The sequence below is a fragment of the Stegostoma tigrinum genome, chromosome 7 (genome assembly GCF_030684315.1).
Source record: "Stegostoma tigrinum isolate sSteTig4 chromosome 7, sSteTig4.hap1, whole genome shotgun sequence".
In the NCBI taxonomy this organism is placed as follows: Eukaryota; Metazoa; Chordata; class Chondrichthyes; order Orectolobiformes; family Stegostomatidae; genus Stegostoma; species Stegostoma tigrinum.
Genome location: NC_081360.1, coordinates 98,368,828 through 98,395,084, shown reverse-complemented (window position 1 = coordinate 98,395,084; position 26,257 = coordinate 98,368,828). Strand labels below are relative to the sequence as shown.

General features: G+C 45.1%; 1 protein-coding gene across 3 annotated transcripts in view; it reads left to right on the top strand.

Moving 5' to 3' along the window:
* Positions 1–793: 793 nt before the first annotated feature.
* LOC125454253 (cytochrome P450 27C1) overlaps positions 794–26,257 on the top strand; it is a 37,859-nt gene continuing 12,395 nt past the window's right edge. For 2 of the 3 annotated variants that reach the window (XR_009445995.1, XM_048534839.2), the window contains exons 1-6: positions 794–1,179; positions 4,075–4,265; positions 11,578–11,777; positions 17,980–18,189; positions 21,521–21,684; positions 25,568–25,734. Coding sequence is in view for 2 of the 3 variants with exons in the window: in XM_048534839.2 (XP_048390796.2) it covers positions 898–1,179; positions 4,075–4,265; positions 11,578–11,777; positions 17,980–18,189; positions 21,521–21,684; positions 25,568–25,734 (1,214 nt within the window). In the remaining variant the exon portion in view is untranslated. The remainder of the gene's footprint in view (positions 1,180–4,074; positions 4,266–11,577; positions 11,778–17,979; positions 18,190–21,520; positions 21,685–25,567; positions 25,735–26,257) is intronic. The other variant, XM_048534841.2, reaches the window with a different exon arrangement.

The following is a 26,257-nucleotide window of genomic DNA, read 5'->3' as shown; positions in this document are numbered from 1 at the left end:
TCCATCCAGCTCTACACTTTGGTGTCTCGGATTCTTCAGCATCTGCAGTTCCCATTATCTCAGGCGTAACCAAGACCCACCTTAGACCTGAAGGAAGTGGGAGGAGTTAAAGGAGAAATTGTTCAACGTGAGGCCAAGCTGTTCAGGTGCAGGAGGGTGGCAGCAGATGGGGATGGTTCAGGCGCCATCTCAAGGAAGAGGCAGAGCGCCTTCAGACTGTCCTGTCAAGGAACGGGGCCTGAAAACTGGAAACTGTGGAATCAACATTAATCAACGTAAATCACAAACATAAGTGGGAAGGGACTGAATATGGTGCTGGAGTCGAGATGGAATAAGTTGAGTGGTGTGGTCACAAGCTGGGACGCTGAGTCTGCCAGTGAATTTCTGTGGATTTTTGGGAAGAAGGTGGAAGCGGGCTGCGTGGAGGTAGGGATAATGGGGACTGCCGATGCTGGAGAATCCGGGATAACAAAGCGTGGAGCTGGATGAACACAGCAGGCCAAGCAGCATCTTGGGAGCAGACATATTTCCAGCGTCTGTAGTATGTTGTTTGTGACTTTCAAAACTGAAGCAGACGAGAAAAGGAGACAATGAGAGTTGTCACTTCAATCTCCGTGTGTTTCGGTGAAGTCAGGGAGGTTGGGGGTTGGTGCTGGATGCGTGTGTTTTTAAAGAGCTGGGAGGAGTTAGGATGATGAGGAACATTGTTTTTCTGAAACGTGAGTCTAACAGAGTTGGTGGGGGGTGGGTGCGGAATGAGAGAGTTCGGAAATCTGAGCAGTTGATGGTTAAGTTGAATGTGCAAGTCTGTGTCCAATCTCTCAGTGAGTGAGAGCAGGGCTGCTGGAGTGATATAGAGAGGGTCCACACACAGAGAGACAAAAATTCAAGGGGGAGATGTCTCATTTCGGTGTTTGGCTGAGTTTAAGCAGAGGGAAGGCAGGTCTCGCTGCTGTCCTGCAGGCTTCCACGTTCCCCCAGGCGGCAAAGCACACTGCAGCCAAACTCCAGGAGACCAAAGACGCCGGAGATGTTGGAATCCGCCTGAACAAATCCTCGCCGTCCGGGGCTAAACCCCAGGGAGTGAAAAGCTTGTCCGAAATGCCCGGACCCAGCACTTGGAGCAACTTGGTGCAGTTTTTCTTGCGAGACGGATTCAGCAGAATACATGATATACAAGTAAGAACGGAGCAAAATGCAAATGTGATTCAGAATTTTAAAAATGCAATATAAATTAAAGCAATTTAGCGAGTAAGGCTAATAAAGACAAATGCATTTGCATTAGTAGGCTGGATTGCATGTATTTCTATAAATTCTCCATTTAACTTGGTTTTGTTTGTTAAGGTAGGATTCAACCCGTAGGGATTTCGTTGCAAAGTTTCTTTAGGATGGAGAGTGTAACAAAGAAATGCTTGCAGAGGCGCCAATTCAACTGCTTCGAGCACTCCTGGGTGCTTTTTTCTGGTGAATTTTGTTGGGATTTCTCATCAGAGAAGTTGTCCTGACCAGGGGAGCAGGAGGGGGAAGTTTAAAAAAGTTTTGTCTTTGAAAGCCCTGTGAGATTTGCTGTACTTTGTCTCTACAGCTTGTTAGGTAGCATCCCACAGATGGTTGCCATTCGGCCCTCAACACTAGCTACTAGCATTGAGCCCCAGAGTAGCTCAGTCAGAAGCTTTTCAATTTATCTTCCGCTTCTTTGAAATTTTGTCCCACCTTATGTAGACAGAGACAGGTCATTTGCCTTGCCAGTAATCCACTTCGCTTTATTTTGAAAGGTACTGCCAAGGCTCAGAGCTCTGGAGTTCCCTCCAGAAACCGCTCCTACTTGTTTTGAGATACTCCTGAAAACCTCACCCACTTTGACCCAGCTTTGATCACACCTGGAATCCTCGCTGTTTGGATTGATGTTAATTTGTATTTGGGTAGAGGTATTAGAGTTGATCGGTATGTTCAAAATCAGGGGTTTGGACAGAGTGGAAAGGGAGAAGCTGTTCCCATTCGTGACAAGATCAAGAATACAAGGGCATGGACTTAAGGTGATTGGCAAATGAAGTAATGGAGGGATAAGGAAAAATGTTTTCATGTGAGTGGTTAGAATCTGGAAGTGCTGCTTTCCAGCGTCTTGGAAGCAGATTCAATTGAAGCCTTCCAAAGGGATCCAATGACCATTATTTGGAAAGGAGGAATGGGCAGGACATTGGTGGGAAGGTGAGAGAATGGCACTAACGATGTGGCTCATTCAGAGAGCATGGTTATGATGGGCTGAATGGACTCCATCTGCACTATAACAAAGATAATGGGAACTGCAGATGCTGGAGAGTCCAAGATAACAAAGTGTGGAGCTGGATGAACAGGCAGGCCAAGCAGCATCTCAGGAGCACCAAAGCTGACGCTTCAGGCCTGGACCCTTCATCAGAGCTCCATCAGCTCTGATGAAGGGTCTAGGCCCGAAACATCAGCTTTTGTGCTCCTCAGATGCTGCTTGGCCTGCTGTGTTCATCCAGCTCCACACTTTGTTATCTTACACTATAACAAACCTGTGATTCCTTGAGGACACGACTGTGAAGTGCCTTGAAATGTATTGGGCTGGAATGGGCAGGTGATGGCCTACTGATGTTTTCAGGAGACTTATTAATCAAGAAGCTCAACTAATGTTCTGGGAATGTGGGAATTCCACGCAAGATGGTAGAAATTGAATTTTGTAAAGAAACTGGAATGAAAGGACTAATGATGAACATGAATGTCAATTGTTGGGGGGGAAACCCATCTCAATTCAGTAATTCCCTTTCAGGGAATGAAGCCTTCTGTATCCTCCTGGTCTGGCCTATATGTGACTCCAGACTCTTAACTGCCGTTGTGGCAATTATGGATGGGGGAATAAATGCTGGCCTAACCAGAAATGTCTATGTCCTGGAAGTAAATGAAAAAATTTACCAAGTCAAAGGTGCTGAGTCAGCGCAAGTCACTGTTTGTTTCTGGACGAAGTCAGGATCACATGACACCAGGTTATAGTCGGATAGGTTTGTTTGAAATCACAAGCTTTCGGAGAACTGCTCCTTTGTCAGGGTGAAGTGTTGGACTGTAAACTGGTGTCGTTTGACTTCTGACATGGTCCACCCGAGTTCAACACTAGCGCCTCCACATTTTTGTTTCTGGGAGCAAGGAATGAAGTTAGCTAACCAGTTTTGTGCCAGCATTTAGCCTGGAACTTACATTGCAACTCTGTGTTGATTTTCTTGAGAGTCTCCCCTGGTGACAGTTTTGAGTAGAACCAGAATTTTTACATTAAAAATGAAACTGGCCCAAGGTGCAACTTACCTGGAAACCAAAGGTGCACTATATCCAACTAGTCAGCAACAAAGGAAATCCAGGCAGAATATAACAACAACTTGTATTGATGTGACATAGGAGAAACTTAATAAGAAGGCCTCATTTGACACAAAGTGACACAGAGATAGGACATAGAACAATACAGCGCAGAACAGGCCCTTCGGCCCTCGATGTTGTGCCGACCTGTGAACTAATCTAAGCCCCTCCCCCTACACTATCCCGTCGTCATCCATATGCTTCTCCAAGGACTGTTTAAATGCCTCTAATGTGGCTGAGTTAACTACGTTGACAGGCAGAGCATTCCACGCCCTTACCACTCTAGATATTTGAAGAGATGGCCAGAATCAATGAGGCAACTTTTAGGTCACTTCTTAAAGGAGTTGAGAGGTTTACAAAGGGAATTCCAAAACCTAGGACTGAAGTGGCTAAAAGCCAATAGTGGGACAATGAAACTTGGGTGCATGCAAGAGGGATAGAATAGGAGGAGCACCAAGAACTTGAATGACAGAGCTGGAGGAGGTCACAGAAAAACAGAGGGGTGAGACCACGAAGAGATTTGAAAATGAGAATGTTACAGTTCTGGTTTTAGATTTGAATAACCAACGTAGCTAAACAAGTTCATGGACGATATACTAATGGAACCTGGTGCAGAAATACAGCATGGAATCAGCTTGAGTTTACAGATTGGCACAGTTGTGTGTTTTTACTAACATTCCAATGAACAGATCCTGTCTTCAATTATAGCTCCAACACACAAAGCAATATGGCAAGATCTTCAAGTCGCACTTTGGACCTCAGTTTGTCGTCTCTATCGCTGACCGGAACATGGTGGCTCAGGTGTTGAGGGCAGAGAGCAGAGCCCCTCAAAGGGCTAATATGGAATCATGGCAGGAGTACAGACAGTTACGGGGAAGGGCAACAGGATTGATATCTGCGTAAGTAAAACCTGGTAGGTGCCAGCTGCTGGCTCGGTCCATGTAGAGTCACAAAGGATGATGGAGGATTGAGGGAGAATGCATTCAAGTTAAGCAGCTCGGGGAAGGACAGCACTGTGGTAATGCAGTGCTCAGGACTAACATCTTGCTTTTATCTGCAAGTTTCTCTCCTTGCTCCTTCTCAGACAGAGGTTCCATTATTGGACATTCATCAAAGGGCAAGTCTTTGTTTCAATGGGCTACTTGTCTGAGAGCTGGAAGCATGACTGAAGTCCCAGTGTTGACCAACGCCTGGATGCTTCCAGGACGAATCATTAGTTCAGAATGAAGCCTTTTACTTAGACACCTCGAATCCCTCACTGATCAAAAACCGTCACTCAACTTTGAATAAAGTTAATGACCGAAGTCTTCTAAGGTAAACAATTCCACAGGGTCATCACTCTCAGAGAAGAAATTCCTTCTCATTTCTGTCTTATTCTCAGATGATGCCCTTTGGTCCTAGACTCCCCCACAAGGAGAAACGGCCTCTCCACACCTACCCTGTCAAGTCCACCAAAAATCTTGAAGCAGAAACAGTAATTGCTAGAGAAGCTCAGCAGGTCAGCATCCACCGAGAGAAAACAGAGTTAATGTTTTGAGTCCAATTACCCTTATTCAGAACAAAATCTGAGAACATTGTATGTCTCGATCAGGTCACTTCTTATTCTTCTAAATTCCATGAATACAGGCCAATCTACACAGCCTCTCCTCATAAGATAGTCCTTCCATACCTGGAATCAGCCTAGTGAACCATCTCTGGACTGCCTCCATTACTCCAATTCCTTAGATGAGGGCCCCCAAACTATTCACAGTTGTGGTCTGAATAGTGCTTGTATAGTTTTAGGAAAACCTCCCTACTTTCTTACCCCATCCCATTTGAAATAAAAGCCAACACTCCACTAGCCTTGATAATAAAATGTGAGGCTGGATGAACACAGCAGGCCCAGCAGCATCTCAGGAGCACAAAAGCTGATGTTTCGGGCCTAGACCCTTCATCAGAGAGGGGGATAGGGTGAGGGTTCTGGAAAAAATAGGGAGTTACACACAACTGTGCCAATCTGTAAACTCTCCCTATTTCTTCCAGAACCGTCACCCCATCCCCCTCTCTGATGAAGGGTCTCGGCCCGAAACGTCAGCTTTTGTGCTCCTGAGATGCTGCTGGGCCTGCTGTGTTCATCCAGCCTCGCATCTTATTATCTTGGATTCTCCAGCATCTGCAGTTCCCATTATCACTCCACTAGCCTTCCCTGGCACCCACTAAACCTGGATGCTAGCTTCTTGTTATTCATGGACAAGGACTCCCAGATTTCTCTGCCCTGAAGCATTCTGCACTTGAAGTTAAACAGTCGTCTCTTTCTTGTCCCAGACCTTCCTCCATTACATCAATCAGCCCATTACAAATCTCAAAAAAAAATTTCAGCCACATGCAGCATTACCCATGAAAAGGAGGCCCATTTAACCCATTCAGTAAGATCCAGGTTGATCTGTGATTTAGAGATAGTAGGAACTGCAGATGCTGGAGAATCCGAGATAACAAGGTGTAGAGCTGGATGAACACAGCAGGCCAAGCAGCATCTTAGGAGCAGAATCTGTGATTTAACTTTTCTTCACTTGTTTCTTTTAAGGGATACTTTGCCTGTCCAAAATTACCCTTCAGCTGAGTGGCTTGCTGGTCTCTTTTAGAGTCAGCCATATTGCTGTGGGGCAGGCAATATCCTAGGGGTATTATTGCTGGGCTGTTAATCTAGTGACCCAGGTAACGCTCTGGCAGCCCAGGTTCAAGTCCCCCATGACAGATGGTTGGAATTTGAATTAAAAAACAACATCTGATTAAGTGTCTAATAATGTTTGGGGGCAAAATCCTATCTGGTTCTCTAATGCCCTTTAGGAAAGAGAATCTGCCATCCTTACCTGGTCTGGCCTATAACATAGAGCAGTACAGGCCCTTCAGCCCACAATGTTGTGCTGACCTATTATCCTATTAAGATCAATCTACCCAGCATACCCTACATTTTACTATCCTCCATGTGCCTCCCCAAGAGTTGCTTAAAAATCTATATTGTCTGACTCCACTACCACTGCGGGCAGCACATTCCACGCACCCACCACTCTCTATATGTGACTCCAGACTCATAGCAGTGTGCTTTGCTCTTAACTAGCCTCTAGGCAATTAGAGATGGGTGATAAATACTGCAATACCCCTATCCCATGAATGAATTTTTTTTTAAATGCCAGGCCAGGTAATATTGGAAGAATAATGCTTGTGAGATGAGTTTCTAATTCCACCAATGAGATTCAAATCGCCAAAGCTGCAGGGATGTAATTTGACCGCACATTCCTGGAGGGGTAAATCTGATTTACTAGTACAGTGACAGTACCATTATACTACCATCTCACTCACACAGAGATGTTTACACCATATCTCTGAACACACTTTGGTTAATCACAGAAAATAAATAACAAAACAGAAATTGCTAGAAAAGCTCAGCTGATCTGACAGCATCTGTGGAGAGAAAACATAGTTAACATTTCAGGTCCAGTGACCGTTCTTCTGAATGTTCTGCTCGAAGGAAGGGTCACTGGACTGAAAATGTTAACCAGAGCTTTTAGATGTAGGAGTCCACCTGATTTCAATCCCTATAATTGCAGCACCATATAAAGCATGCTCCAGCCGCAGCCTCAATGCACACCCTCCATCCATAAGCCACCATTCAGCCTGTGCAAGCTGCTCCTGTGGTGAAGATAGGGCACATTCACTTTCCTTGAGAATGCTGGGTGCAGGCAGCATGGGGAATGGGCCATCCTTTTTGGAACCTGGTTGATGTGAAATAAAGGTGGGGGTGGTCTGCACATTGCAGTGGAGCTAACATCACTGCACAGGGAAGGTGCTGATGTCAGCAGCAAATGCGTGGTTGCATCCTGAAAACTGTCAAAGCCTAATGATGTCACCAGCCCTAGATGTGCATGTACCTGTGGTTATTTCATTGTTCAGTGACAACTCCATCTTTTAAAGGCACACACATTTTCACCTTCCTTCGGTTCTGACGAAAGCCAGATAATGTTAACCCTGTTCCTCTGTCCACACATGCTACCTGACCTGTTGAGTCTCTCCAGGAGGCTGTACAGTTCTCAAGCGGAAAATGAAGAGCTGAGCTTCACTGGAGCACTGTAGCAAGCCTGAGACAGAGATGTTGGTCATGGAACAAAGCAGTGTATTGAAGTGACAGGCAACCAGAAGCTAGAAGCTCGGGGTGTTTTTTTTGCGGACAGAATTAAGGTGTTCTGTGAAGGCTTCTGGACTCAGTAAAGAGTTCAACAATATTAGGGCATGAGCTTTCCCATGTCCTTACCCCATACTCCAGGCCTTGTTATCACATCATCTGCTATTACACGCAGCCCATCATTAGTCACTAACAGTCCCCATTAATAGCTATTCACCTTCCTCGCCTGACCATTGTCCACTCCTTTGTCTAGTTGTTCTTCCTTCTCTTTGGGCTCAATCCCCACCCATCATTTATTTCCTTACAATATCTCCCACCCTATCTTCTGCCAACAAAAACACATTTTCCCTGACCTGCTGAGCTTTTCCAGCAATTTCTGTTTTCGTTTCTGATTTCCAGCATCCATGTTTCTTTTAGTTTTTATTCCCTGTTCCAGTCCTACTGTGGTTCGCACCCAGAGCTCTTTCTCCAGTACATCGATGATATCGTCAGTGCTGTTCCCTCTCTGGTTGGGAATTGAAAAAAATTCATTAATTTTGTTTCCACTTTCCAGCCAGCACTATCCTTCATCTGGTTCATCCCTGATTCTTCACTTCGCTTCCTCAACATCGGTTTGACGAATATCCACCACAAAGCCACCAACTTCCACAGTTACATCTTCACACCCTGCTTCCTGTAAGGACTCAGTTCCTTTCTCCCAGTTTCCCTGTCTCCGTCACATCTGTTCTTATGATACCTGTTTCAGTAAGGTGACCTCTGAATTGTCCGCTTTATTCCTTGACCAACAATTCCCCACCGCCATGGTTGAGAGTCCTTAACCATGTCTGACTCATCGACCACACTGACCCCCTCTTATCCCTCCCGCCACAGCGATAGGGTTCCCCCTTGCCCAGACCTACCATCCACATCCACAGGATCATTAGCCACCATTTCCACCGCCTCTGGCGGGATGCCACCACTAGACACATCTTCCACCCACCCCCCACTGTCAGCCTTCTGCAGGGATCATTCCCTTTGCAACACTGAGGTCCGCTCCTCCTTCACTCCCAACACCCCCCACAGCCCCGTAGAACCTTCCACTGCAATTGCAGAAGGTATAACGCCTACCCATTTACTTCCTCCTTCATCTGTATCCAAGGGCTCAAGCACACCTTCCAGGTGAAGCAACACTTCTGCTGCTGTCAATGTGGCCTCCTGTACATTGGGGGAAAAAAAGTGTAGAGTGGGTGACCGCAGAGGAGAACACCTATGTTCAGCCTGCAAAAAAGACCCTGTGCTTCTTATTGCCTTCTACTTTAACAAACCACCCTGTTCCCTGGCCAACATCTATGTCTTAGGCTTGCTGCAGTGAAGCTCAGTGCACGCTGGAACAGCAGCACCTTCACTTGGGAACCCAACAGCCTTCTGCATCAATATCACATGCAATAATTTTGGGATCTAAGTGCCTTCTCCAATGTACTTTACACACCCCTATACCTTGTTATTACATGGGTTGCTAACATAAACAACCCATTGTCTGTCACTAATGGTCCCTTTTAGCAGCTATTCATTCTCCCAGGCTGACCTTTACCCACTCCTTTGTCTGCCCAGCTGCTTTTCTATTGCCCTGGACTCCGCCTCCACCTATTATTTACTCCACTCCACAACCACATCTTCAATGTATATACCAATCTTTTTCTAGCCACAGTCAGCTCTGAAGAAGGGTCACTGGACCTGAAATGTTAACTCTGCTTTGTCTCCACAGATAATGAGATTTTCCAGCAGTATCTGATTTTGGTTCTGATTTTCAGCATTTGTAGTTCTTTGGTTTTCTGTTCTCAATCATGTCTAGAGAATGCACATATTATGATAAAAAGTTTCTGTGTATGTAGTAAACTAATTTTGAGAGATTGGGTTTTAAAATAGTGGCATAAGGTTTGGAAAGGTTTACCTTTCTGAATTTTTAGAACAAAATCTAGGTCAGACAGTCATTCTGGAACAATAATCCCATCCAGAATGTTACAGAGCAGGGACTCCATGGAATGTTGGTGGAAAATTGTTTTCTGATGTGGTTTATGGCATATGGATTTACAATGAGGGCCGCTGGCTTGATTATAGTTTGGAATAATCATGGGATCATTTTGGCTTAGAAACCTGAGAGATTAAAAGTTTTTGGACAGGTTGGGGAATCCTGACAGAGGTTAGAAATAAGACAGTTTTCATATGGAAATGCAAAATGTGTCAGTGCAGGATTCGAGGGCCGAAGGATCTGTTCCTGTGCTGCATCGTTCCTTGTTCTTTAAATATAGTTTAATTTCTAGAAGACAGGTACATAGAATGGTTTAGGGGAAACACAGTTACCTCAGTAGAAAAGATTAGTTTGTGCATCTTCCAAACCAGAAGTGTTTGGTTAGAAATTCACAGGTTGTAGTGAGCTGACCGACTCTTAAGCTCTCAGCTGTGAGAGTATTCATGTGAGAAGACTTCACAGTTTTGGGAAAGATCTGTGGGGAGTTGGTTACATTGAGGAATAATTGTTCAGGCTTGTATCGCTGTAAAATAACAGTGTTGGAGATTAGGTGAGACTATGTTTTGCTGTATGTTTTAAGATCTTTCAAACTTCATTTTATACACAGATAACTTTTGTATCATAAACTTTTGTTGTCTTGTTCAAAAACCACTGCAAGTGACCAGGCCAGCAACTAAAATAAAGAAAAATATCAATCAAGCCAGAAATAAAAACTGAAACATAGAACAATACAGCACAGAACAGGCCCTTCGGCCCTCGATGTTGCGCTGACCTGTGAACTAATCTAAGTCCCTCCCCGTACACTATCCCATCATCATCCATATGCTTATCCAAGGACTGTTTAAATGCCCCTAATGTGGCTGAGTTAACTACATTGGCAGGCAGGGCGTTCCACAACCTTACCACTCTCAGAGTAAAGAACCTGCCTCTGACATCTGTCTTAAATCTATCACCCCTCAATTTGCAGCTATGCCCCCTCATACAAGCCGACGTCATCATCCTCGGAAAAAGACTCCCTGTCCACCCTATCTAATCCTCTGATTATCTTGTATGTCTCTGTTAAAGCCCCTCTTAGCCTTCTTCTCTCCAATGAGAACAGACCCAAGTCCCTCAGCCTTTCCTGATAAGACCTTTGCTCCAGACCAGGGAACGTCCTGGTAAATCTCCTCTGCACCTTTTTGAATGCTTCCACATCCTTCCTGTAATGGGGTGACCAGAACTGCACGCAATATTCCAAGTGAGGCCGCACTAGTATTTTGTACAGTTGCAGCATGACATCACGGCTCTAGAACTCAATCCCTCTATTAATAAAACCTAACACACCAAAGAACTGTGGATGCTCGAAATCAGGATCAAAAACAAAAGTTGCTGGAAAAGCTCAGCAGGTCTGGCAGCACCCTTCTTCAATAAAACCGTATTTAGTTCTGGGATCTGACTGGTCCTGTAGTACCACCAGGTGGGATCATAGCAACGTCCACATCAATCAGCTCAGCATTTAGACTCTTAAACGACTTGCCAGGGTAGATGTGGAGAAGTTGTCTCCCCTTGCAGGAGAGTCTAGGACAGGAGAGCATTTTCTCAAAGTCGGCAATCACACATTTAAGGCAGTGTTGAGGACGCATTTCTTCTCTGAAGGTGAGTGAGTCTGTGGAATTCTTATCGCAGAGGGCTGTTGAGGGTGGGTCATTCAGTGTATTTGAGGCTGAGATAGAGAGATTTTTAGTCAGTAAGGAAAAGACAGGAAAATAGAGTTGAGGGTTATCAAGTCAATCATAGTTTCATTGAATGGCTCAACAGACTTGGTGGGCTGAATGGCGTCCTTCTGCTCTTACATCTTATGTTCCTATGATTATTAAGAGATGGAGTGAGATGCCATTGTTGGAATCGGAAAGGGAAGGGTTTGATAGGCCTCGCTGAGTCTGAGAAATCTACAGCACAAACAAGTCTCTTTGGCCGATCACATCCGCGTCACTCAGAAACAAACACCGAACAGTTGTAGTTCTAGTGTTAATTTCCTGCTGTTACATGCTGGTTATGGTTTCAGAGAAGGAGAGCAGTGGCTCAGGATGAGGAACGTGCTGAAACAGCGCATCATGAAGCCCAAGGACGTAGCCATGTTTTCAGAAGGAGTGACTGATGTAATCGCAGATTTGATCAAAAGGATGAAGCACATGAAGGCTCAGGAACGTGCCTCAGAGACTATAGCCGATGTGAACGACTTGTTCTTTAAGTTCGCAATGGAAAGTAAGAGCCTATTCCTTACGCCTTTGGAAAGAGTTGCCAGGTTTGGATGATATTATGCTTTAAGAGGTGTATTTTATCCTGTTTTTTTTGATGAGAGGTTTTAACACAGAGCTGTCTGTTGAAAGCCAATAAAGTGCGTTTTGCTTAGCGTCGTGTAATTTGACCAATCGAATTGTATCAGGAACGCAACACCTCACGCTTGCCTTTAAATTAAGAAAAAGTTAGGGTCTAGACTATCTTCTGAACATAATTTGAAGGGGTTTTGGTCTGGTCCATAACAGATCGAGAACAAAACATGGAAGATGCTGAAGATTTGAAACAACAACAAAGCGCTGGAGAATCTCAGCAGGTCTGGTAGCATCTGTGGAGAGAGAGAAACAGAGTTAATGTTTGAAGTCTGGAATGACTCTTCTTCAGACAGAAACATAGAGACTAAGAGCAGGTTTAGGCCATTCGGCCCTTCAGGCATGCTCTTCCATTCAGTATGATCATGTCTGATCCTCTATCTCAATGCTGCATTGCTCTTTTCGTCTCATACCCCTTGCTGCCTTTACGATATAAAAAAATGTATGTGTACCTTTCTTGAGTTTATTCAGTGACTTATCCTCCACAGCCTTTAGTGGCAGAGAATTCCACAGGACCACTACCTTCTGAGTGAAGATCAGGTCTACCCCATATCCTGAGGGGGTCTCCTGGTTCCAGACTCCCCAACCAGGAGAACCATCCTCCCTGCGTCTACTCTGTCCAGCTTCATTAGAATTTTACACATTTCAGACAGATCCTGTCTCGTAGTTCTAAACTGTAATGAATACCGGCCTAGCTGAACCCGTCTCTCCTCATAGGACTGTCCTGCAATCCCCGTTATCATCCTAATGAACTGCCTCTGCAACCCGTCTATCATAAATGTATCCTTTATTAAGTACGGAAACTAAAACCGCGCACAATACTCCGGATGTGATCTCACCAGGGCCCTTGTATAACAGCAATATGACATTGCTATTTCTGAACTCAAATCCTCTTGCAACGAAAGTCGATATGCCATTTGTCTTCCTAATTAATCACTGTTCATACCTGTTTGCTTTCGTTGATTGGCGTACAGAGAAGACCCAGATCCCTTTGTACATTCACACTTCCCAGAATATCTCCATTTAAATAACCCGCTTTTCTATTTTGTGCGTTAAGTGTATAACTCCATATTTAACCACATTGTACTGCATCTGCCATGAGTTTGAACATATATTCAACCTGTCTAACTCACCTTGTAGCCTCCTTGCATCCTCTTCACAACTCACAATATTGTATTGGAAATAGAAACCAAAAGAACTGCGGATGCTGTAAATCAGGAACAAAAACAAAGTTGCTGGAAAAGCTCATCAGGTCTGGCAGCATCTGTGGAGGAGAAAACAGAGTTAATGTTCCGGGTCCAGTGACCCTTCCTCAGAACACAACATTGTATTGGAAATATTACGTTTGCTTCTCTCATCCAGGCCATATATATAAATATCTGAATAGCTGGGGCCCAAGCACCTGTCTTTGTGATACCCCACTAGACACTGCCTGCCAGTGGGAGAAAAAAAATTATTCCTAATTTCTGTTTCCTGTCAGTCAAATGATTCTCTGTCCATGTTAATATATTACCCCCAACCTATGTATTTTAACTGATCAAAATCTTCTGAAAATCCAAAAGCACCACATCCACTAGTTCTCCCTTATCTGCTCTACCAATTACATCCTCAAAAATCTCCAGTAGACTTCGTAAGCATGAATTGTTTTCATAAACCTTCACTGGTTTTGCCCAGCCCCATTAGTGCTTTCCAAATATTCTGTTAATACATCATATATATTACCTACTATTGATGTTAGACGAACTGATCTGATTTTCTTTCCCTCACATTTTAGACAGTGTGGTTACATTTGTCACCCTCCAATCTGTAGGAATTGTTCCAGAGTGTATGGTGTTTGGAATTTGGCCACCAATGTATCTAATATTTCCAGGGCTACTTCCTTTACTACTTTGAGATCTGGATTACTAGTCCCTGGGGATTTGTCAGCCTTCAACCACATTAATTGTCCCCATCTCATTTTCTAACTAACACTGATTTCCTTCAATTCTGCCCTTTTTAGGTCCCTCACATTTCAGGGAGATTATTTGTGTCCTGTTTTGCGATGACAGGACCAAAATATGTTTTCAATTATTTACCATTTCTTTGTTCACCATTATATTTTTACCGGCTTCTGACTGTAAGGGACCTATCTTTGCGTTTAATAATCGTTTTCACTTCACATATTCATAGAAGCTTTTGTGATGAGTTTCTGTATCCCCTGCAATTTTACTTGCATACTCCTCTTGATCAGACTTTTGGCCTTGTTTGCTGAATATTAAAATACTCTCAATCCTCAGGCTTGTTGCTTTTACTGGCAATTTTATAAGACTGCTCCTGGGATCTAAAACTATCCCTAATTTATTTTGTAAGCCATGGTTGAACCACCTTTTCTCCTATATTTTTCTGCTAGATAGGATTAATTTTCTTTTTATAATTCATGCACATATCTCTGATATATGACCCACGGCCAGCTCATTTAGTAAGGTTCCCCAATCCATCCTTGCTAATTCATAGCTCGTAGTTCACTTTATTTAGGTTCAGAACCCTAGTTTCAGATTCAACACCTTTCCTAGAATTCTAACATATTATGGTCACTGTTCCCCACGGAACAAGATTCTTAATTAATTCTTTCCTCTTGTATGGTACCTTATGTAGCTAATCTGTTCTTTGCTTTGTTCCTTAATATATTGGTCGAAAACAAACAATCACATACACACTCCCGGAAATTGTTCCCCAAAGTTGTACCATTTTGTATTCTTGGATTTCTCATGTAATGCCTTCCGTTATGCCTCCACTACAATTTGGGATGCTAAGACAATCCCCAATAACATTTTCTGTCCCTCGGTGTTTTTTATCCTTACCCACACAGTTCTCTTTAATGATTTTTTCCGAGCCAATAAATTTCCTCTCAGTTGCACTATTTAATCCTTTACTAACGTTGCTACCCTACCCCCTCTTCTGTTTCCATCCATCCTTCCGAAATGTCAGTTCTGCACTGTCGCACAGCAGCCATGTCTCTGTAATCACAGCTAAATCATAACCGTTTATATCTGTTTACATCACTCAATAACCATCTTATTTGTGAATGCGCCACGCATTAAGACAGTTCTGAGGAAGGGTTACCAGACCCGAAACATTAACTCTGATTCTTTCCTTCACAGATTGCTGCCAGACCTGCAGAGCTTTTCCAGCAACTTCTGTTCTTGTTCCTGATTTGCAGCACCTGCGGTTCTTTCAGTTTTTTATTTAGTATTTAACTCACTGCCACATCTCTTCCAGACATGCCCACCTTGAAGACGTTCTCCTCCTCTCTCCAATGGGATTGCCATTCCCATTTCTCCTTGCCCACCGACATTAATTTCTCTGTTGCTCCTGGTGTTTGACCAGGTGTTTGCTACAACTCATTTCCACAGCCATATCACAAGTTCTGGGGAAGGGTCACCGGACCCAAAACATTAACTCTGTTTTTTGCCTTCACAGATGCTGCCAGATCTGCTGAGCTTTTCCAGAAATTTCTGTTTTTGTTCCAGACCCTTTAGACTTGTCTTTTTAACCTTGCTAGTAGGGAGGCAATGGCCTAGTGATGTTATCGCTGGACTGTTAATCCAGAAACCCAGGTAATGTTCTGGGGACTTGGGTTTGAATCCCACCATGGCAGATGGTGGAATTTGTATTCAGTAAATATCTGGGGTAAAGAATCTAATGACGACCATGAAAGACGGAGATTGAAGGGGGACTTGATTGAGGTCTACAAAATCATGAGGGGTATAGACAGGGTGGATAGCAAGAAGCTTTCTTCCCAGAGTGGGGGACTCAATTACTAGGGGTCATGAGTTCAAAGTGAGAGGAGGAAAGTTTAAGGGAGATGTGTGTGAAAAGTTCTTTACACAGAGGGTGGTGGGTGCCTGGAACGCGTTGCCAGCGGAGGTGGTAGACGCAGACACATTAGCGTCTTTTAAGATATATTTGGACAGGTACATGGATGGGCAGGGAGCAAATGGACACAGACCGTTAGAAAATAGATGACAGGTTAGACAGAGGATCTTGATCGGCGCAGGCTTGGAGGGCCGTAGGGCCTGTTCCTGTGCTGTAGGTTTTTTTGTTCTTTGAATCTTCAGGGAAACCCATCTGATTCACTAATGTCCCTTAGGGAAGGAAACTGCCATCCTTACCCGGTTTGGCCTACATGTGACTCCAGACCCACAACAATGTGGTCGACTCTTAACTACCCTCTGGGCCATTAGAGATGGGCTATAAATTGCACCCTCATCGTGTGAATGAATAAAGGAAAACAACAGTCATATTAGCTTTGTTCTACAGTATTGGTGCCACTTGTTTTTCGCTCTTGTTTCTCTGCGCTGCTTCTTACACTTTTGTCTGTTGTTCCTATCTGTATTGCTCCCCGCTCTGTCTCCCTGCTCAGGTTCCCCATCCTTCTACCATTCCCCCTTCCAGACAGCATTAGCAAACAGGTAAGAGTTAAGCTGATTATACATTCTGGATTAGATTGTAGCGAAGTCTGTCAGTGAAAGATCGGGGGAAAACAAATGTACTTTATTCTACATATTACAAGTGAATTCTTAGAAAGTTGCAGTGCAATAGCAGGCCATTTAGCCCATTGTGACTGTGCTAACTCCACGGAGGAGCTATTCCCACACGCTAGGGTCAATTCGAATTCCAATAGCTAATTCTGGACTCATCCAGGCATTTTCTTTACGGGGATAGTAGGAACTGCAGATGCTGGAGAATCAGAGATAACATAGTGTGGAGCTGGATGAACACAGCAGGCCCAGCAGCATCTCAGGAGCACAAAAGCTGACGTTTCAGGCCTAGGCCCTTCATCAGAAAAGGGGGATGGGGTGAGGGTTCTGGAATAAATAGGGAGAGAGGGGGAGGTGGACCGAAGATGGAGAGAAAAGAAGATAGGTGGAGAGGAGAGTATAGGTGGGGAGGTGGGGAGGGGATAGGTCAGTCCAGGGAAGACGGACAGGTCAAGGAGGTGGGATGAGGTTAGTAGGTAGGAAATGGAGGTGCGGCTTGGGGTGGGAGGAAGGGATGGGTGAGAGGAAGAACAGGTTAGGGAGGCAGAGACAGGTTGGACTGGTTTTGGGGTGCAGTGGGTGGAGGGGAAGAGCTGGGCTGGTTGTGTGGTGCAGTGGGGGGAGGGGACGCCACACCGGGTACAATGGATACAGTACACCACATTGGCAGATGTGCAGGTGAACCTCTGCTTAATATGGAAAGTCATCTTGGGGCCTGGGATAGGGGTGAGGGAGGAGGTGTGGGGGCAAGTGTAGCACTTCCTGCGGTTGCAGGGGAAGGTGTCGGGTGTGGTGGGTTTGGAGGGCAGTGTGGAGCGGACAAGGGAGTCACGGAGAGAGTGGTCTCTCCAGAGAGCAGACAAGGTGGGGATAGAAAAATGTCTTGGGTGGTGGGGTCAGACTGTAAATGGCGGAAGTGTCAGAAGATGATGCATTGTATTCGGAGGTTGATGGAGTGGTGTGTGAGAACGACGGGGATCCTCTTTGGGCGGTTTTGGCGGGGGCGGGGTGTGCGGGATGTGTTGCGGGAAATGCAGGCGACGTGCTCAAGGGCGTTCTCGACCACAGTGGGGGGAAAGTTGCAGTCCTTGAAGAACTTGGACATCTGGGATGTGCGGGAGTGGAATGCCTCATCGTGGGAGCAGATGCAGCGGAGGCGGAGGAATTGGGAATAGGGGATGGAAGGGCCACCCACCCTCCTGCAAAAATTCCATGTCAGCTTTCCTGCTCCTCTGCTGCCACTTGGCTTGCTGTGTTCATCCAGCTCTACACCTTATTTTCTTTCCAGGGTTTGATCTTATCGCGAGCTTCGGGTATATTCAGATCAAGGTCGCATTTACCCAGAAGTCAGAACAGAGATCTGATAGGATCCAATGAATGAAACAAGTCATGATTCTATCTTGATCTTGTAGATAGCTGAAGTGGAAGCTTTAATCTACAATAGACACTCCAGTCCAGGAATCTCTAGCGTGACTCTGCACAGAAGCAATTGCCTCTGTCTTGATACTGTCCGCACTTGCGAGGACTCAAGATTCTCGATCTCCTTTCCACCCTCAGGTGTTGCCACTATCCTTTTCGAAACTCGGCTTGGCTGCTTGGAAAACCAGGTCCACCAAGAAACCAGGGACTGTATGGAAGCTCTGGATCTCATGTTCCGCACCTTCAAGGCCACCATGTATGCAGGTGCCATTCCCAAGTGGCTCCGTCCTTTCATCCCCAAACCTTGGAATGAGTTCTGCCGGTCTTGGGATGGGCTTTTCCGATTCAGTAAGTATCATCACTCCACTCGCGATGACACTACCGTTTCATGATTTATCGCCCTGTTCCTTCGGGTGTGAAGGTGGACAATACCAAGAACTGATTTCACCCTTCGCTGGAAAGGAACAGACTTTGAGACTATTTATGGGCAACGTCAGGGCTGAGACAGACAGATTTTTTAATCAGTGAGGGAATCGAGGGCTATAGGGAAAAGGCAGGAAATTGGGGTTGAGGATTATCAAATCAGCCATGATTTCACTGAATGGCAGAACAGACTTGATAGGCAGAATGGTCTGCTTTTGCTCCTATGGCTTAGAGTCTTAACTTCACTGTTCACAACAGGAATGAGAACAGCAGTTGCCATTCAGTCCTTTCTGCTGTTACCTAACACCTGAAGAAGGAGTAATGCTTCGAAAACTGGTGTTTTCAAATAAACCTGTTGGACTATAACCTGGTTAATAAAATGTGAGGCTGGATGAACACAGCAGGCCAAGCAGCATCTCAGGAGCACAAAAGCTGACGTTTCGGGCCTAGACCCTTCATCAGAGCTTCTGCAGTTCCCATTATCACTGGGACTATAACCTGGTGTCGAGTAATTTCTGACCTTGTCCATCCCAGCCCAACACCGTCACCTCCACTCTGTAGCAAGTCTTCAATAATGTTCTGGTTTGGGGTGACAAGTGACAAGTACCATTTGCACCAAAATTACCAGGCAATAAACCTCTCCAACAATCTGACCATTGCCCCTTCATGTTCAATTGAATTGTCATTATTGGACCCTCCACTAGCAATATCCCAACTATTGACTGGAAATTAAACTGAACTCACTACATAAACACAGTGGCTACAGGAACAGTTTAGACGCTAGGAACACTGCAATGAGAAACTCACCTCCTGACTCCCCAAAGCCTGCCCATCATCTACGAGGCACAAGTCAGGAGTGTGATGGAACACTCCCCACTTCTGGGTGAATCTCCAACAGTACTCAAGAAACTTGACAACATCCCAGGACAAAGCAGCCCGCTTGATTCGTACCACATTGGCAAATATCCACTCCCTCTACCACTAATGCTCAGTTGTAGCAGTGTGTACCGCTTACAAGACACTGCTTTTCAGAGGGTTGGTGTGGATTCGATGGGCAGAATGGCCTGATAGCGGCTCACCAGCATAGTCTCCATGGAAATTAGGATTAGGAAGTAAATGCTGTGACCCAGCCAACAATGCCCACATCCCATGAATAATAATATATATTTTTTTATTTTTTAAGCTTGCTCTCAGGATCTCTGAATGTACTAGCAGCCATAAACAAGTTATCTTTATGCAACTGGTGAGCTGTTCGGTCACTTCTAAGACTGAATATTTTGATGTTGATGGTTATTTTGGCCAGGTCCACAAAGAAGTCCACTGAAGCTGCCCACATTCCCGCCCCCCCCCCCCCCCCCCCCCCCCCCCCCCCCCCCCCGCCAAAAAAAATGATCAGGGCTGACATGGAACCAAAAGAACAATTTTTCGAATAACCAAGCAGGGACAGCGGTCAACATGCACACGGTTCACGGATTAAAGCAATTGGGCTGGGAGTCTGAACCACAAGATCTCAGCTGGTTGCTTGCTCAGATATTGTACACCTCTGGAGTAGGTGGGACTTGAACTGGGGTCATCTGGCTCAGAGACAAGATCTCTACTATTGTACCACAAGAACCTTCACCATGCTGCCTATGCCCCTAGTAAAAGAGCGTCACCTATTCCCGATCAACTCTGGAGCCTGTGGTACAGTGGCAGTGACCCACAGGAGGTTTACTGGGCTGACTCTGGAATTGAGAGGGTTGCCTTATGAGGAGAGATTGACTAGACTGGGACTATACTCATTGGAATTTAGACGAATGGGGTTGGGGGGTGATCCAACAGAAACATATAAAATTATGAAGGGAATAGATAAGACAGAAGCAAGGGAGGGTGTTTCTGCCAGCAGGTGAAACTTGAACGGTGGAGCAGGCTGGAAAGCCTACTCCTGCTCCCAGTAATTGTGTTGTTACCGCAGGGCCTGGAGGCTCGGGCTTGATTCCCACCTGTTCCAGAGGCATGTTATGAATAAGTTGATTAGGAATATCTCAGCAATATTGTGGTTACGACTGGGACTTTCCTCACTTTAAAAAACTCTGTTTGAACCTTAAACTAACAAAGATCTGTGGCTCAAGTCGTGGCAGGAGTTGTCGGTTGGTTCGCCGAGCTGACTGGTTTTGGTGCAAACGTTCGTCCCCTCCTAGGTGACATCTTCAGCACTGTTTAGCCTCTGTTGAAGCACTGAGCTTTTCCAGCAATTTCTGTTCTGTTGAAGCGCTGTTGTTTTGATCCGTTCTGAATTTGCATGGTCCAGCCTGGCGCGGGTGGCTGTCTGTTTCCGATTTTGCACTGTAGTTGAATAACAATCGCACACAAACCAACAGCCACACTTCGCTAGTTACGCTCAAAGACAGAAGACCCCAGACACACAATGAGCAGGACAAACGCGATATACGCAATACCATGCAGAGACGCTACATGAACACCAACTCACAGCATAACAGCATGACCAACTGTCCCTCATTTCGGTTCGCTCCAGCAGAGAAGGACATCAGTTTAACTGGGACAAAGTAATAGTACTAGGACATAATGGACAAAGACAAGCACAAAAATTCTTGGAAGCCTGGTTTCCAACCACTGGTACGATAAACAAACATGTTGAAATGGACCCATCTACATACCACAATGGCACAAAACCAGAAACAAGACTGCCCACCATGACAAACCGGACCACAGAGTGGCACAGAACAACACTTCACTAGAGGCCATACAGCACTGACGGCGTCCCCTAGAAGGGAGACAGAACGTTTGCATGGAAACCAGTCAGCTCGGTGAAGACACACCTCCATTTCCTACCTACTAACCTCATCCCACCCCCTTGACCTGTCCATCCTCCCCTCCCTACTTCCCCACCTATACTCTCCTCTCCACCTATCTTGTCCTCTATCCATTTTCTATCTGCCTCCCCCTCTCTCCCTATTTATTCCAGTTCCCTCTCCCCATCCCCCTCTCTGATGAAGGGTCTAGGCCCGAAACGTCAGCTTCTGTGCTCCTAAGATGCTGCTTGGCCTGCTGTGTTCATCCAGCTCCACACTTTGTTATCTTGGATTCTCCAGCATCTGCAGTTCCCATTATCACTGAACAACTCGGACCAATCATTTTTAACTCTGCCAGTGTTGACTGAAAATTAATTGCTGTTAGTTTATTTTACTTGCTACGTTCCCTTCACTCACTTCCTCGTTTTTATTTCTCCGCTCCCACCCCACATATATATATCCAGGTCAGATGCATGTTGACCGGAAGATGGTTCAGATCAAGCAGCAGTTGGAGCAGGGGCAGGCTGTCCAGGGCGGGTTACTGACCTGCTTGTTGGCCAAAGAGGAGATGACCCTGGAGGAGATTTACGCAAATACATCGGAGATGCTGCTAGCAGGCGTTGATACGGTAAATCTAACACAGCAGTCGTCGTCACCTCTCTCTGAGGTTAGGGACCCTCAGGGAGAAACCAGACGTGTGACCCGCTCCCTCTCTCTCTAAATCTGGAGACACAAGTAGGATTCGTAAATCAAAGTCATTCCTTGACAAATTGTTTCTCTGATCTAGCCCCTGGTACAACGCCCCATTTTGAAGACTGCACATCAGTTGAGTGAATCATATTAAGGAATTAGTGATCAGTAAACAAGTATTATAGAACATAGAACATTACAGTACAGGCCCTTTGGCCTTCGATGTTGTGCCGACCTGTCATACCGATCTGAAGCCCATCTAACCTACACTATTCCATGTATGTCCATGTGCTTATCCAATGACGACTTAAATGTACCTAAAGTTGGCAAATCTACTACCGTTGCAGGCAAAGCGTTCCATTCCCTTACTACTCTCTGAGTAAAGAAACTACCTCTGACATCTGACCTATATCTTTCACCCCTCAATTTAAAGCTATGCCCCCTCGTGCTCGCTGTCACCATCCTCGGAAAAAGGCTCTTTTTATTTGTTCATGGATTATGGGTGTAGGGATTGCAACAAGGTAGACCTCATAGGATATGAGTTCCCTAATTGGTGCTGTTTTTCTGGTCCAATCAGGGAGTCCTGGCTGACAGATAAGAACAGGAGTGTCACAGGTTCTGTTCAATCTGAGAGCTGGATCAGTGCCAAGTACTATGTGTGTGTAAATAAAAAGTGACAGGATACCAGCCTCTGTGGAGTTATTTCGATGGATATCACTGGTTAGGCCAGCATTTATTGCCCAGAGGGCAGCTACGAGTCAAACACTTTGCTGCGGGTCTGAGGAAGGGCCATCAGACCCGAAACGTTAACTCTGATTTTTTGCTTTCACAGATGCTGCCAGACCTGCTGAGCTTTTCCAGCAACTTCTGTTTTTGTATATTGCTGTGGGCCTGGAGTCACATGTAGGTCAGACCGGGTAAGGATGGCAGTTTCCCTCCCATAAGGGCATTAGGGAACCAGATGGGTTTTCCCTGACAATCAACAATGGGTTCACAGTCATCATTAGACTCTTAACTTCTACATTTTCATTCTGGTTTAGAATAGTAATTTAACATCACTTGTATGCATGAATTCCCATTCCACCATTAGCCAACAGAAGACAGCGAGTGGTAGTAGAAGGAAAATATTCTGCCTGGAAGTCAGTGGTGAGTGGGGTTCCACAGGGCTCTGTCCTTGGGCCTCTACTGTTTGTAATTTTTATTAATGACTTGGACGAGGGAATTGAAGGATGGGTCAGCAAGTTTGCAGACGACACAAAGGTCGGAGGTGTCGTTGACAGTGTAGAGGGCTGTTGTAGGCTGCAGCGGGACATTGACAGGATGCAGAGATGGGCTGAGAGGTGGCAGATGGAGTTCAACCTGGATAAATGCGAGGTGATGCATTTTGGAAGGTCGAATTTGAAAGCTGAGTACAGGATTAAGGATAGGATTCTTGGCAGCGTGGAGGAACAGAGGGATCTTGGTGTGCAGATACATAGATCCCTTAAAATGGCCACCCAAGTGGACAGGGTTGTTAAGAAAGCATATGGTGTTTTGGCTTTCATTAACAGGGGGATTGAGTTTAAGAGTCGTGAGATCTTGTTGCAGCTCTATAAAACTTTGGTTAGACCGCACTTGGAATACTGCGTCCAGTTCTGGGCGCCCTATTATAGGAAAGATGTGGATGCTTTGGAGAGGGTTCAGAGGAGGTTTACCAGGATGCTGCCTGGACTGGAGGGCTTATCTTATGAAGAGAGGTTGACTGAGCTCGGTCTCTTTTCATTGGAGAAAAGGAGGAGGAGCGGTGACCTAATTGAGGTATACAAGATAATGAGAGGCATGGATAGAGTTGATAGCCAGAGACTATTTCCCAGGGCAGAAATGGCTAGCACGAGGGGTCATAGTTTTAAGCTGGTTGGTGGAAAGTATAGAGGGGATGTCAGAGGCAGGTTCTTTACGCAGAGAGTTGTGAGAGCATGGAATGCGTTGCCAGCAGCAGTTGTGGAAGCAAGGTCATTGGGGTCATTTAAGAGACTGCTGGACATGCATATGGTCACAGAAATTTGAGGGTGCATACATGAGGATCAATGGTCGGCACAACATTGTGGGCTGAAGGGCCTGTTCTGTGCTGTACTGTTCTATGTTCTATGTTCTATTAGCCATGGTAGGATTTGAAGCCTAATCTCCAGAGCATTACCTAGGTCTCTGAATTAGCAATCCAGCAACAGTACCACTCAGCCAAATAGGACTTCTCATACTCTGAATCATTTTATAACATACACATTAGGAGCTTGAATATCTTGCTGTTGCATTCAATAAGATCATGACTCGTCTGATTACTCCAAATTGCCACTTAACTCTAAAAATGTTTCACCGCCTTGTGTAAGAATAATTTGTTCTCCTCTATCTTAAAATATTCAAAGATGTCTACTTCCATTGCCCTATGAGAAAGATAGCTATGTAGACCCTCTGTGGCAGAGAATTTTGCTCATTTCTGTCTTAACTTCATTGAAACAGTTACCTCTAGTTCTAGATTCCACCCAAAGTGGAGACATCCTTTTCAATTCTGCCCTGTCAACCACAATGTTTTAGGTGAGGTCTCCTTGTGGATTGTGAGGTAAATGCTGAAATATGTGGGTTAAAAAGATGCCAATTGATCCCTGTCCTGCATAAGCAGCAGCTGTGTGCAGTGAGGAAATAAGTAAGATACAGTATAGTGCATCAGTAAACCCTGCAAATGGAGTTGGCATATAAACCTTAACTTCCACAATTTGGAGGGCAGATGAACATAGAAACATAGGAAATAGGTGTAGGAGTAGGCTATTCGGCCCTTCAAGCCTACACTACCATTCAATAAGATCATGACAGTTCATTGCAATTTCAGTGACCCATTCCCACTTTGTGTCCCTAACCCTTTAGCCAGGGCCATGTCTGGCTCCCTCTTGAATATATCTAATGAACTGGCCCCAACAGCTTCCTGTGGGAGAGAAATTCTTCCTCATTTCAGTCTCAAATGGCCTACCTCTTATTCTTAGACAGTGACCTGTAGTTTTGGACTTCCACAACTTCGGGAACATTGTTCCCACCTCCAGCCTGTCCAGTCCCATCAGGATTTTATACGTTTCTATGAGATCCCACCTCATTCTTCTAAATGCCAATGAGTACAAGCCTAGTTGGCCCATTGTGAAGTGAGGAGATGGATGTAAATGGAGAAGACTGAAGGCCTTAATCCAAGATAAGTTGGAACACCAGGAATACTATCTCTTAAATGCCACTCAGAAAAGGTAATGGACCATTGGGAAAGATGGTCAGACTTTTTGCGAATCCAGCTAAGCATGGAAGAGCATAAGAGCTGGGAGTAGGTCATTTTGGTCCCATATTCAACAAGGTCATGGCTGATCGGGCCAAGGAGTCACCTCCTAGCCCTCTACTCCTCGATGCTTTAAAAAAAATCGATGTACCGCCTCCTTAAATACATGCGATGATGTAGCAGTGGCATCTAACTGGGGAGAGATCACTCCAGGATATCCTGTGTGCCAGAGATGGCGAGATAGTTTGTGGGGGAGTCAGTAGATGTGTGTAATTCTCCAATAAAAGAGATAGTCTCCAATAAATTCACATGGAAGACGAACTAGAGTTCACTCTTCTGGTCTGCAGCCTTTCCTCAGAACCACTGAGTGTTTTTAGCATTTCCTTTTTTGTTTTGAATTTCAACATTCCGACAATGGCAGATTTTTCTTTCTTTGTCCACGAATTTTTTGATGGGTTTTCAGGACGGGGGTGAAGGGGCTGGAGGACTTGTTGCTTTGAAGTTAATCGGTCCTCTTGTTGTTAAAATTCAGACTTCCTTCACATTATCGTGGTGCATGTACCTTCTGGCCAGGTATCCTGCTGTTCAAGGGCTGGTGTATGAAGAGATTGTTCAGAACCTTGGATCCAATGTGACCCCAACAGCTCAGGATCTGTCCAAATTACCTCTGGTCCGAGGAGTCCTCAAGGAAACCTTAAGGTAAAGTGTTTATCTTCATCTAACTCTTCCCTGTTGGTTTTTAGATGAACTGCCACACCTGTGGCAGAAGTGAGTGGGTTACAGTACAATGCCCGTTAGTTATAATGAGAGATTGGGTAGACTAGTGATAATAGGAACTGTCAATGCTGGAGAATCTGAGATAACAAGGTGTAGAGCTGGATGAACACAGCAGACTCCAAAGATGCTGCTTGGCCTGCTGTGTTAACCAAGCTCTACACCTTCCTATCTTGGATAGACTAGTGTTATTTTCCCTGGTGCACAGGAGATTGAGAGGGGCCAAGATTGAGATGTATAAATGATGAGGGACATAGGGTAGAGAGGAAGGACTTTTCTACTTGGTTGAAGGATCAATGACTGGGGGCATAGACTTAAGGTAAGGGGCAGAAGGTTTAAAGGGGATGTGGGGAAAATTGTTTTCGCCCAGAAGGTGATAGGAATCTGGAACTCGCTGCCTGTAAGGGTAAAAACCCTCATAATGTTTAGGAAGTATTGTGATGTGCAC